The 13,312-nt window shown below is 57.5% G+C and overlaps 1 protein-coding gene across 2 annotated transcripts in view; it reads left to right on the top strand.

Annotated features, from left to right (window-relative positions):
• The window catches only part of CYP46A1 (cytochrome P450 family 46 subfamily A member 1), a 30,252-nt gene extending 17,373 nt beyond the window's left edge, over window positions 1-12,879 (top strand). The window contains exons 6-15 of one of the 2 annotated variants that reach the window (XM_037031544.1): window positions 3,049-3,193; window positions 3,858-3,968; window positions 4,736-4,886; window positions 5,021-5,083; window positions 6,494-6,566; window positions 8,508-8,592; window positions 9,221-9,331; window positions 11,135-11,223; window positions 11,915-11,981; window positions 12,125-12,879. In XM_037031544.1, the coding sequence (XP_036887439.1) occupies window positions 3,049-3,193; window positions 3,858-3,968; window positions 4,736-4,886; window positions 5,021-5,083; window positions 6,494-6,566; window positions 8,508-8,592; window positions 9,221-9,331; window positions 11,135-11,223; window positions 11,915-11,981; window positions 12,125-12,295 (1,066 nt within the window). In that variant the 3' untranslated portion in view covers window positions 12,296-12,879. The remainder of the gene's footprint in view (window positions 1-3,048; window positions 3,194-3,857; window positions 3,969-4,735; window positions 4,887-5,020; window positions 5,084-6,493; window positions 6,567-8,507; window positions 8,593-9,220; window positions 9,332-11,134; window positions 11,224-11,914; window positions 11,982-12,124) is intronic. The other variant, XM_037031545.1, reaches the window with a different exon arrangement.
• Window positions 12,880-13,312: the final 433 nt, after the last annotated feature.

Genomic DNA, 13,312 nt, shown 5'->3' with positions numbered 1-13,312 from the left:
GGCAGGAATGGCGCAGAAGCGTGCCCTCCTCAGGGCACGCACTCAGGAGGCATTCGCTGTCGCTCTGTCGTTGGGGAGACGTTACCTTTGCTCACTTGGTGAGGGCAGCGCGCCCCAGGTCTCCCTGCTGGGAAGTCACTAGTCAGTGTGTAATTAGTCTGTGGGCCCGTGTGTACACGTGCCACCTCAGCTTTCTTTGCCTCTCTGCCTCCGGTCTCCCTCCTCCAATGTGTCCACTGCACTCCAGGGAGAGATCTGGCTAAAATTCAGGTCTGACCATCCTACTCCCCTGCCCTGAGACCTCCAAGGGCTGCCTGTCATCTGAACGATGAAGGTCAGACCCCACCCATAGCCTTCTGGCCCCTGGGCCCCTCCAGTGTCTGCACCCTCCCTCCTCCACTTTTCTGAATCCGCTGGGCCCCTCCTGCCTTCTGTGCTCCCCGAGAGTCCTAGGCCTCCTCTGACACCCAGATGAGGTGGCCCTGCTTTAAGAGCTTGTCCCCCGACCTCACAGCTGAGCTCCACTGTGAGGCTGAGGGTCACGCCACTGCGGGGGTCCTCCTCCACCTCCTCACTAGACCCAGTGTTCCAGAAAACTGGAGAAGCCCGCTGCCCCTGCAGCCCCGCGCCCAGCACCCCACTGAACCTGCCACCAGCCCTCCAGGAATGTCCGCAGAGTGAGGGGGTGTGTGAATGGAGTAGTGAGTGGAAAGGCCTTGGTGTGACTGGAGAGAGGCCAGGGGCGCGAGCAGAGGGGTGGACGAGAAAGAAGCGTTGATTTAACAAATGCTGCTTGTGCCAAGAGCCAGGGTGACGATGGCCCCTGAAGGCGCCAGGGTCCCAGCCGTGGGGCAGATTTGGTGTCACAGAGGACATAGACTCAAACCACCCCCAGTGCGTGTGACTCAGCTCTAGGGCCATTGCCTCGGTGGACCCTCCCGCCCACATACCCTGGCGTCCCAACTGCACTTCACACTTTAGTAAACGCCTTCAGGACATTCTTATTTTTTAAATTAATTGGGGTAACATCCCTGTAACATGACATCGACCATCGTCCCAGGCTCCGTGTGCAGTTTGGTGGTGCCTGGTGCCCCCCCCTCACCCCACGCTGTTATTTTCAGTCTCACAGTGAGGCAGGGAGGATGATTCTATTACAAATGCAGAATTCGCCAGGCTGGACGAAAGAAACTTTGGGACGTGTTCAGCCCACCTGCGTCATGGCCGCTCTGGCTCACTGCTTCACCATGAACCCTCTTTCCCTTCACACGAGAGAAAGAGAGAGAGAGAGAAGAAAGTGTTTTGATACTGAATTCTAATTCACTAACAAGGAAAAACTAGAAACTACTTGGCTAGTTTCATATCCAGCCATGATCCACATAGAAGATTATTACATACTTTCAATAAAACTGTGAGAGCAAATGGCCAGTTTCTGCTTTTTCAGACATTGCTCGGATGGAAAGACACTGGGACGCTGGTCCTGGTTGTTTTCGCCAAGGACACGGGGCTGGGCTTCACTGTACTGCAGTCGCTCCAGCCCCAAGCTCGCGTCTCCAGCACTGGCAAGGGACTCAGTGCTGGCGTGACTGCCAACCTCACACTATCTGAGCAGCCCGCCTGACTATGATGTAAAAAGAAAAAGAGACGGCCGCCCATAACTTCACAAATAAGCGTGTGCTTGCACACCATGTGGGGCTCAAGAGACATTTCCCTCAGGAAGTGGCATTTGGGTGTCCCTCTGGAGAGCGGACAGGCATTAGGGTGGTAACGGAACATGGGGATGGGATGGGGCAGGGAGGAGAGCTCCGGGCAGAAGGGCAGCATGTGCAAAGGCCCTGAGGTGGGAAGGAGTGGTGTGCTTTGGAGGTGCCCAAAGTCCATTGAACAGGAAGGCAAAACTCTGGATGGAAGTCAGCAAGGGACAGAGCGCCCCATGGGTCCCGGTGAGGGTTATTGCCTCCCTCCTAAGAGTGACGAGGTGCTTCGAAGTGTTTTAGGTGGTAAGGGGCTGGACCAAGTGGTGCTTTCAGTCAGGCCTCGGGCACAGAGGGTAGGATATGCAGTCTGCGGGGGGTGCGGGCGGGCAGCCTGGCCAGGAGGATGCTGATGCAGGCGTGAGAGTGGGAAGCAGGAGCAGGGCTCGGGATGAGCAAGGAAGAGCTGGTTTTCTTTCCCGATTTAAAAACTTTTTCTGTTCTCCCGTGCGGCTTTTTTTTTTATGTTTTAAAAAACTTTGCATTTGGAAACTTCAAACTCCTAGATAAGTTTTAAGAACTAGAGTAGGAAATAGAAGACCCCTCTATCCTTTAGCAAGATTGTTAATATTAAAAATTGCTTTTAATTTCAAAAGTGGCACTTTCTGTTCATATAAAATCAGGAATATATAATGTGCCAAGGGGCAGCCTCCCCCCAGCCCCCTTCCCTCGGGGGTACCATTTTTGTGGGATTCGAGAGCCTCCTCCCATACCTCTTTCTAAGCTCTATGCCTGGCGGATGGGCCCGATGGCTGTCCTGGGGGGACGCGCTGTGGTGGGGAGCTCTGGGTCTGAGGACTCGTGTCTCTGTAGGGCTGGGCACTGTGACATCTCAAGGATGGGGGTGGAATGGGAAAACGAGGCTGCAGGTGGCAGCCCGGGGCCAGACAGGCCAGGGCAGTAGGCTGGGCCGGCAGAGGTTGGAGGGGAAACTGCATGGGTCCTGCAGTTACCAGAGACCTTTCTTCTCTTCCTTCCCATGGCCCTCTGCAGTTTCTGCTCTGTCACAGTCCCTTGAAGTCAAAGTCGAGGGGTCCAGTGGCAGACAGAGGACCCAGGGAACCCTGAGGACAAGGGCAAAGGGTGGCAGCCATTCTGAGTGGAGGGGAATGGTGGAACCCCAAGGCTTGGTTGGATTACCGAAACCCCAGTCTGGGGGCTGGGCCTTGTGAGGAGGCCAGAAGGGCTGGTGAGGGGCCCTACCTCCACTCTGCACACTGGCCTCCCTCCAGAGAGGGGCTGCAGGACGGCCGAAGCCTCGGGCTGGTCCTGGTGGCCACTGATGCACGTGCCATCTCCGCAGCTCCTTGGTCAGCTTGATGGGAACATTTAATGAGAAAGCAGAGCAGCTGGTGGAGATCCTGGAGGCCAAGGCGGACGGGCAGACCCCGGTGTCCATGCAGGAAATGCTGACCTGCACCACCATGGACATCCTGGCCAAGGTGATGGGTGGGTGGATGCGGGGGTGGGCGGAGCGTGCCTGCGGCGGGGAGGGCTCCCCTTCCCTCCCTCTTCCCTTGTTTTCTCCTCTGCCTGCTGCCCCTTCGAGCCTCAGCTCTCCTCCACTATTCAAAACACCTAGCGTGAGACGGGAGCTACTAGCTCCTCCTCTCAAAATGGGCCCCAAGGGGTGGGCACTGGCCTGTGGCCGGTCAGGGGCAGAAGCAGGACCAGATCCAAGGTCTCCCTGACTCCCACCCAAAGCCCACCTCCCCCTCAAACTCCCCCATGGGTAATGGCTTGAATCCTTACCTTGGCAGACCTAGCAGTGGCCCCGTGAACCCCAAACCCAGATAAAGGCAGCTCAGGCAGCTGGAGGCTGGGGACAGTGAGTGAAGAGTCATGGTCATTCCCCCATCCACTGGGAAGCTGGGTGTGGAGTGGCGAAATGCATCTCATCAGGGGAGGGCTCAAGGTTTATTTAGTAGCTACTATATGCTACTTAATCCTCACAATATTCAATGTGGCTCTATCTGAGGAGTCAATGACACAATGCTTGTCAGTCCTTAGCCAGGGCCTGGGTCTCCAGCCAAATGACACCGAGCTCGGCCCCAGTGTTTGGTCCTCCCATCCCTGAGGTATAACCTAGTCCTTCTCTCTCCCCAGGCAGCTTTTGGGATGGAGACCAGCATGCTGCTGGGAGCCCAGAAGCCTCTGTCTGGGAAAGTGAAGCTAATACTGGAGGGCATCACCGCGTCCCGCAACACCCTGGCCAAGGTACCACCTCGGCCCCCTGCCCGTGATCGGCCACCTTCCTTGTGTTGTCCTCATTCGTGGGAGCACCTCGTCCAGTGATTTGTTTTCAGAATGAGTTTTGCGTGCTGCTACGCCTGTCTGAAGTGATTTCTGACTCGGTTAGCGTTCGCATACATTGCCTGAAATAGAGGCTCAACATGAAACCGGTTTAAGTAAATTAAGAGTTCATCTTTCTCTAGTGTAAAGTGACCCCAGAAGAGGCAATCTAGGGTGCTTAGGATGGCTCCACAGTGCCGGATGTTCCCGGATGTTCTTTTGTTCTACTGTCTCCAGCACATAACCTCACTGTCATAAGACGGCTGCTGCAACTCCAGCTATCCCTTCCCGGTTGGCAGTCCTCTGACGCTGCCCCATTTGTTGGGGGGTGCCGATTCCACCTCGCTGCCCTCTGGCTGTGGTTTCCTCCTTCACTATAGTCCCCATGGCCTCTATCCTTCCGGGGATGCCTTCTCATTTTCCATTGCTTTCTGAATGTTTTCAGGCATCTCTCCCATCCTTTCTAGGGATTTGAAGCCGGCAGAGGAAGCCGATGGATGCTTGGGGCTTAGTCAGCTTTCTTGATCTAGTCTCCCTGGCTCCTTTATGTTTTCCTAGAATTTTCTCACATTCTTCAGACCTCCCCACTTGCTGCTGAGATTTATTGTCATCTCGGAGCTGGGGGATAGGGGAGAGGGGAGAGGGGGGTGTATGTCCTCAGTGGACCCTCTTGCCCTGGAATCTCCTTTTAGTTCATGCCCGGGAAGTGGAAACAGCTGCGTGAGATCCGGGAGAGCATCCGCTTTCTGCGCCAGGTGGGCAAGGACTGGGTCCAGCGTCGCAGGGAGGCCCTGAAGAGGGGAGAAAATGTCCCCGCCGACATCCTCACGCAGATTCTCAAAGGTGTGGGGGTTCCCAGCGAAGGCGGGGTGGCCGGGTGCCTCCTGGGGGGGGCGTCTTCATGAGCTGTGGGAAAGGGAATGAGATGCATATCCCAGGCATGGCTGCTGGGCCCTAAGCCGCTCCCTGTCTTTCAGCTGAAGAGGGCGCCCAGGACGACGAGATTCTGCTGGACAACTTTGTCACCTTCTTCATTGCTGGTTCGTAGTTTCATCGGCGACCGAGGGCTCAGAGCTCCCTTAAACCCCAACTCAGAGATTTTTCTGGCTGTCTCAGTGGAGTTACGCTGCGGAACTGGGGGGCCAGGATGAGGGGAGTGGGAGCCTCCTCTCTCTGCTTAGGGAGGCCCAGGAGGCCCCCTTGGTGGCCCCTGACCTGTTAATGGAGCTGGCAGTCATGGGGACTTGTGACGGCGTCTTTTTGGAGTCAGACGAGCTTGGCATGTGAATTCAAGCTTCCCCCTCACTCAGAATTTGTGGGAAGCAGCTTCATTTATTTACTCATTAAATATTTCTTGAGTATCTGTCTTCACCTAGAAAACTTCTCCTTACTCTTCAGGGATCTCTCAGGTGCTGCTTCCTCAGGGAAGCCCTCAGTGATTGCCCAGACTCTTTAGGCCCCAGTTCGAAGCTCACCAAGGTGCTCAGAGCTTCTCTGCCCATGCATCTCATGGTTTCAGTTATCTATTTGTTGGTGTGGCTCCATGACGCCCGTCCCCCTGCAGATGGCAGGTTTGGTGGGCGAGAGGTTATGTTGTTCCGCTCACCTGTGTATTCCTGGGCCCAGGCGCAGTAGGTGCCCGTGAAGACTAGATGACATGCACGAACAAGTGGATGGGTGCTAGTCTCAGGGAGAAGGAGTGAACAGGATGAAAGTTTGTCATCTGGTGGTGGTGGTAGACGGACAGACAGACAGGGCCCTGATGTTCTCCCTCCCTCCCTGGGAGTTGCCAGGCCTCCCTTCCCAGCACCCACATGCTGCGAGGTGCCTCCCCTTCTCTCCCCCGAGGCAGCCCCACCCCCACCGGGACCCCATGGCAGGCAGTGGTTCCCAGCTGGGAGGCCACCTACCCCTGTAGAGGAAATTCCAGTGATACAGGCAGTTCCTCCCCAGGCCAGCGGAGCCTATGGACCATCACCTTGGCCAGATCCTGCCAGAACTCAGAATCGGACCCCTGCCCACAGAGGCGGCGGTCCCCGCCACTGGAGGTGTGCCCCCTCCAGACCTCAGGCGCTGGTGCCCACAGCCTTGGGCTCCAAAGCCTGCATGACTCAAGTCCCAGCCCTGTCACTCCTGCTGTGTGGCTTCAGAGACACACATTTCTCTCACCCTCAGCTTTCTCTTCCACAAAATGTGTACAGATGTCCCTCCAGGCCAGGCTCAAGGATGGTTGGAGGAAGGGCCTTTCAGAGTGTGAAAAGTGGATGCATGGGGACAAGTGGTGTTTATTTGACCACACTGGCAGGATCAGGTGACGTGGAAGTGGACAGGCATCCCTTTATATCTGTATGTCCAGCACAACAGTAGGGGGCAGAAGTGAGGGCCTGAGCTGCCACAGGGGTTTGGAGTCTTGGAAGTTGAGTCTACAGCCGCTCTGTCCTTTCCTGCAGGCCACGAGACCTCTGCCAACCACCTGGCATTCACGGTGATGGAGCTGTCACGCCAGCCCGAGATCTTGGCCAGGTATGGGGGGGGGGCCAGGGATTGGGAGACTCCCCTGATGTCGGTGCAGCGTTTGCCTGATGCCTCATTCCTAGTGGGCCACCTGCTCCCACCTCCCAGGGATGAGCCCTCCACACGGTGTCCAGCTGCTCTTCACCCCAGGGCCTTTGCATACGCTGTTCCCTCTCTGGAAGCGCTTTTCCCTGCTTCTCTCCTGGAGAATGACAACTCTTCTTCCTCCTCCTCCCTTCCTCTTCTTCCTCCCCATCTCCTTCTCCTGTTTCTCAGATCCCTAAAGTAGCCACTAGCATCTTCTCAGCTCATTTCCTTCTGGGACTGTTTGCTTCAAGTCTGTTTCAATCAGGGAACTGGCATCTCCAAGGGGCCGGAGGCAGTGGCTCCTTCTCACCCCACGGCATACCTAGTGCCTGACCCCGGGCTGCCACTGAGGCCTGAGCAGGACCCCCACTCAAGTGCCGGGGCCACTGGTGTCCTTACATAGGAACCGCTTCCCTTAGGCGCGGTGGCCCAGACTGACTGAGCCAAAGTTGACAGCTCTCCAAGAAAACACCACCGGGTGTGGCGTGGGGGTGGGGAGCTCTGGGGAGGTGAGCGGGGCCTGCTGTTAGCAGCTCTCACAGCACAAAAGGGCATGTGAATGGCTTCTTGAGAATATGAAATAGTTTCTTAGGTTTCCAAAGGGATGTAATAATAATATGCTCTTTATAGGAACTTTGGAAAAGAGCAGAAAAGTTAAAATAATAACTTAAAAAATTCATCCATGGTGGCCCCACCCACCCAGTCAGTTTACGGTTAACTTTCACCCCACATTATTGCAACCTCTTCCCAAATCCACTTTTAAAAAACACGATGGGAAAACGTACACATATAACCTAAAATGTACCATTTTAACTATTTTAACCGGACAGCGCGGCATCATGCAGTGTGGTCATATTGTCCGGTGCCTAGAACCTTCCCACCTTCCCAAACTGACACTCTGCTCCCATTGAACATGGACTCCCCACCCCCGCCCAAACCCCTGGTGACCCCCATTCTACTTCCTGTCTGCTGCTCAGTCGCCCTGCGTGCCCCATGCATGTACATGGGGTCAGGGTTGTGTGGCCTCTGGTGCCTGCTCATTTCCCTCCCGCCACTGTCCTCAGGCTCATCCATGAGGCCGCGGGTGTCAGCATGTCCTTCTTTCATGGGACGGAGTCATCTGTGGAGTCTTGCATGGAAGGGCCACGCCTTGTATGTCCACCCGTGGATGCGTAGGTTGCTCCCACCATGTGGCCATTGTGAATAACGCTGCTCCAAACACGAGTGTGCAAAGGTTTACTCAAGGCCTTACTTTCCCACACGTCGAAGTGCCAGGTCGTGTGGCAACCCTGTGTTTAACTTTCTGAGGCACCTGCCATGCCATTTTCCACGCACACGCACACTCCCGCCACGGTGCACCAGCTTGCAGTTTCCCCATGTCCCCACCGCACGCATGCTCTTTCACCACACGTGCGCTCTTCCGTCTTTGATAACAGCCCCCCAGTGGGTGTGAGGGGGTCCCCATCCGCTCTCGTGCTGCACATCATTCTAACAGTGCGTGTCCCCAAGTCCACTCAACCAGCAACCCTGCACCGCTCAGCCCACCGCTTCCAGCCGGTGACACGGGCTGAGACAGGCGTCTGTGGGCAAAGCCGTGTTCCTCAGCGCGTTGATTTCCTGCAGCTGATTCCCAGCAGTGAACCCAAAGGGCAGCCTGTAAAGGGCCCTGGGGCATTGTTCCCGCCTGCTCGGGCACCTGGGTTTGGATGCGGCGGTTCCTGGACATCTTCAACAACAGGGTGGGCAGTGTTCATAGGCAGGGACCCCCAGACCCCTCTTGCATGCTTCCTTCCATCCCCTTCTTGAAACTCACATGGGGACATCTGTCCTTGGAGATGAACTTGTCTTTGTCTGACCCAACAGGCTGCAGGCCGAGGTGGATGAGGTCATTGGTTCTAAGAGGCACCTTGACTATGAGGACCTGGGGAGACTGCAGTACCTGTCCCAGGTGTGTGTGTCGGGAGGGCAGAAGCTTCTGGGCAGATGTTCCTACCTTCATCCATACAGGCTTGCAGCCTCCGTAGCCCATTAGAACAGGGGTTCTCTAACCTCACTGCTTAGGAGGGTCCCCTGGGAGACTAAAACAATCCCACCCACACTGCCCCTGGACCAGTGACATCAAAGTCGCTGGGTGGGCCTGGGCTGCAGCTTATGGAGGCTTCCCAGGTAATTCCAACGTGCAGGCAAAGTCAGAAACCAGCCCATCAGTGAGGGGGCTGTATCTGCACTTTCCAGCTTGGCCAGGGTTCTGCAGGCTCAGTGCCCCCTCCCCTGGGAGAGTAGGCCCAAGGGAGGCCTTGTCTGATCTGTGGGGGTTCTCCAGGGGTGGGACCCCTGATTCAGAGGGAGGCCTGGCTCCTGGTCCAGGCCCTTGGTGCCATGGCTTTGCAAAACCCCCTTCTCTTTCTGGGCCTCAGTTTCTCCTCCATCGTATGGGGGGTTGAATGGAAAGGGGTCCAGGACCAGTCCTGGACTTGGGTGCACATTCAGCGCCGTGAGTGGGAGCAGAGATGGGCCAGGGCACGTTCCCTGGGGCCTCCCAACTTCTCTCGCCACCTCCCATGCGGCTCCTGCAGGTCCTCAAAGAGTCGCTGCGGCTGTACCCGCCCGCGTGGGGCACCTTCCGCCTGCTGGAAGAGGAGACCTTGATCGACGGGGTCAGGGTCCCTGGCAACACCCCACTCCTGGTGAGTGGGGGCCCCACCTGCCTACCGCCCCTGGGCTGGTGCTGACTTGGGCTCCCCTCTGAGGTCAGGGAAGTGTGCAGCTTGTTCTCAGCACAGGCTGCCCTGTGAGGTCTTTTTCTCCCCTTTACACTGCCCCCTGTGACATTCCAGGGGGGAGGCTGGAGCGGGGGGCATTTCCAGCTGAGGACGCTGAGGCTCCGAGGTTTTCAGTGGTTGGTTCTCTTTGTCTTGTGTAAGAAATCTTTCCCTAGCCGGCAGTCAGCATATTCACTGCCATTGTCTTCTAACAATTTTACATTTTTCTTTCAAAAGTGAAGTTCTTATCTACTTGGAATTGATCTTGTGTGGGGTGGAGGGGGGACGTGTATCTGTCTGCTCAAGGCGGGCAGCTTCTGCAGCAGAAACACACGTCTCAGAGCCTGGGGCTGGAAGTCCGAGAGCAAGCAGCTCTCAGGGCTGGTCTCCTCGGCCCTTCTCTCTGTGGCTTGCAGATGGCCGCCTTCTCTCCGTGTCCTGGCACGGCCCTTTGTGTGTGTCTGCGTCCCCATCTCCTCTTCCGGTAGAGCCCCCAGTCATACTGGAGCAGGTCCAGTCATACTGGACCCTAAGGATCTCATCTCAACTCAGTTACCTCGTGTAAGACCCATGTCCAAATACAGTCACCATTCAGTCCACAGCAGAGCGAGCTTTTGTTTCTATCTTTGTGAAGGAGAATGCCCTGGTTCCAGTCCCTTCTGCATGACACCCCTTCCCCAGGGCTCTGTCACGCCTTCCCAGGGTGCATGTGCCAAAGATTCATCCATGTGTGTGGTTCTTTATTCTGTTTATCTTTTTTAAAACACCTGTGCACCAATACCACCTGCTTTAATGCCCGATTCTTTAGAATATGCCCTCAGACCTCAGGCAGGACAGGACCCCGAGGCTGACCCTCAACCCGTGTGTGCAGCCCCATGAGCCTTGAGTGGGCAGACCCGGGCTCCCAGCCCAGCCCTGCTCCCGGCCGGCTGGGTCCTCTTGGGTGAGACCCTGAGTCTCCAGGCCTCAGTGCCATCCTCATAAGATGAGGTCACTGGTACCTGGGTCACAGTTTTTTGAGAAAAGTCAATGGGATAATGGACGTCACAGATCAAATCCCTGGGCAGAGCAGCGCCTCTGCTCGACTGAGGCCCTGCCCCCCCCCGCCCCCACCCCCGCAGAGCTGAGATGCCGCTGCTCTGCCCCGCTGCCTGGGTTCTGGAGACAGTGCAGCTCAGGGAGATGCCTGGTGCAGGCTGGCACCCAGCGCCCAAGAGATGGGGGCAGGCCACGGGGCACAGACCCCAGTGCGGAGGTGAAAGGCCAGCGGGGCCTTCAGCTCCGTGCCCCCAAACAAGCCTGGTGTCGGAGAGAAGCCTAGAACAGCAGCCGTTCTCGGGATCTAGAGAAAGATGGCCTCACAGAAGACCCGGCCTGTGGGCTCAGTGGCTTCAGGCTAATCATAACCCTTTCCGAGCCTCAGTTTCCGCATCCGTAAAGCAAGGGCACTAGTGGCTCTCCCACGGGACCGTGTAGCACGCCCGCTGGGGGTCAGCGGCACACTGGCTGTCCCCTTTCTTCCTCTTAGGGGCCAGCGGGGTTCCTCGCGGGCCCAGATGGGTGGGTGGGGGATGTGGGGTGAAGGGATGGGTGGGTGGAGTACAGCAGGGGTAGGGGCTTGGGGACTCCTCTGCTCCAAGGCACCCCACTGGGCAGCCACAGAGGGTGGGGGAGACGTGAGGGGACTGATCCTTGGGACCAGAGACAAGCGTCCCCTCTGCCTGGCAGTTCAGCACCTACGTCATGGGGCGGATGGACACATACTTTGAGGACCCACTGACTTTCAACCCAGATCGCTTCGGCCCCAAAGCACCCAAGTAAGTCTCTCTTCGAGCTGTGCCCGAGGGGAGGCCTGGTGGGAGGGCAGTCCTGGGGCTCTCTTGGTATGAGCTACCTGCACCCACTGAGCCCATGTAGCCTTCCAGATTAACGTGAGGAAGTCGTGAACCCCACCGAGCCCCCTTTGATGGGGGAGGACACCACAGCTCAGAGAGGTTAGGTAGCTTGCCCAAGGGTGCACAGCCAGAAAGTGGCAGAGCTGGGGTGTGAGTCCATGCTCATAACCAATCCCTTACACTGGGAAGCCCTGTGACTTGGGCAAGTGACTACACCTCTTTTGGCCTTGATGTTCCCATCTGAGAAATGGGAATACCAAGGGCTCCCCTGGGGGCGGGCACCGAGGGAGCGAATGTGTTAAAGCGCTGAAGCAGTGGTGGCGAGCAAGCTCCAGAGACAGACCCCTAAGTCCAGACCCAGACTGCACAGAACCGGACATGCAGCCACCCAGATGAGTAAGGGGCCTGGGACCTTGGGCGAGTCGCTTCTCCGAGCCTCAGTTCCGCCATGGGAAGTGTGGGTGATTACAGGCCCTCTGGAAGGCTCAAGGGGAGCAGACATGAGAAGGTGCCAGGCCAGAGCTTGGCAGAGGCAGCTGCTGTTTTCAATGTGTTCGAACCCCAGCCCAGCCTGTTGTGGGGTGGCCACCTCCTGATGCCTTTTTCCCTGCAGGCCAAGGTTCACCTACTTCCCCTTCTCTCTGGGCCCCCGCTCCTGCATCGGGCAGCAGTTTGCTCAGGTAGGAGGCCGGGGCTGCAGAAGTGACCATGTGATGACGTCTTGTCTTGCTCAGGGCTGCCCTGGGCTGGGGCTTGGGGACACAGCGGCCACAATGTTTGTGCTCACTGACGGCCTGTTCCCCCTCCCCTGCCCCACGCACAGATGGAGGTGAAGGTAGTCATGGCCAAGCTGCTGCAGAGGCTGGAGTTCCGGCTGGTGCCCGGGCAGCGCTTCGGGCTGCAGGAACAGGCTACGCTCAAGCCACTGGACCCCGTGATCTGCACTTTGCAGCCCCGGGGCTGGCAGCCTGCACCCCCACCCCCGCCCTGCTGAGGGGACCTGCGGCAGAATTGGACTCCTTGGACAAGGGCCGTGCCCACCCTCCTGTGCAGCCCACTGCCACCACCCCTCCTCCCCATCCTCTTCCTTGGGGGCACCCTCCACGCTGGCTCCCAGAGAGCCCTCGGCCAACTCTCTCCTGCTTCACGTCCCTCAGAGCCCCCTGTCCGCTGCTAATTTCACTGCCCTTCCTGGACCAGCCTCACCCTAACCCCCAGCTGCCACCCCGATATGCCATTGTCTGCCCTCACCTCTTTGCACAGGCCTCTCCCTCTGCCAGGAACCCTAACTCTTGCTCACTCCCTGAAGCCCCCTTCAGGTGTCACCTCCTCCAGGAAGCCCTCCCTGCGACCCCCGGCTGGGCCAGGGGCCCCTCCTCTGTGCTCCCATGGTCACCTGTGCTACCTCTAACACCACACTGACCACTGTATCGTGAGTGTCCTTCCAAGTGACCAACCGCCCTGCCAGGCCATGAGTGCCTCGGGCCCAAGGTCTGTGTGTGATTCGTCTCTGAGGCCCCCCATGCCCTCTGAGGGCCTGGCACAGAGTCGATGCTCAATAAATATGTGTTGACTGCATGAATGATCGGCCAGACCAGGCCAGGTTGCTCCGCCCTCAGTCTGCTCATCTCAAAAATGGGGGTGATATTGAGGCTGGTCTCTCTGAGGGCTGACGCAGCTCTGGAAGCTGTCCCTGGAGAGGCTCGGACACTGTCCCCTTGAGAGAAAGTTGCCTGGGCTACCTGAAGGGCCCTGTTGTTCCCTCATCAAGTACAAGGCCATGCTCCTGGTGAGGAGTGAGATTGGGTTGTAGGCCAGGCTTTGACAGCTTGATTGGAAAGGGCCCGGGCCCTGGGGCCTGTGCCGTCTAGTCTATTGCCAACAAGGGCGCTGGCTCCCCAGGCAGCTCACAGAGGATGGGACCCCTGGGGCCTCTCACAGGGGCAGCTGGTGGAGCCCAGCACCCGGGAACCTGGGCTCACAACCATGACACCCTCATCATCTGCCCCCA

This window comes from Sturnira hondurensis, unplaced genomic scaffold (assembly GCF_014824575.4).
Source record: "Sturnira hondurensis isolate 20B ecotype Veracruz unplaced genomic scaffold, ASM1482457v3 Scaffold0021143, whole genome shotgun sequence".
NCBI lineage: Eukaryota > Metazoa > Chordata > Mammalia > Chiroptera > Phyllostomidae > Sturnira > Sturnira hondurensis.
Note: the sequence above shows the minus strand (reverse complement) of the source record. Positions and strands in the feature narration are given on the sequence as shown.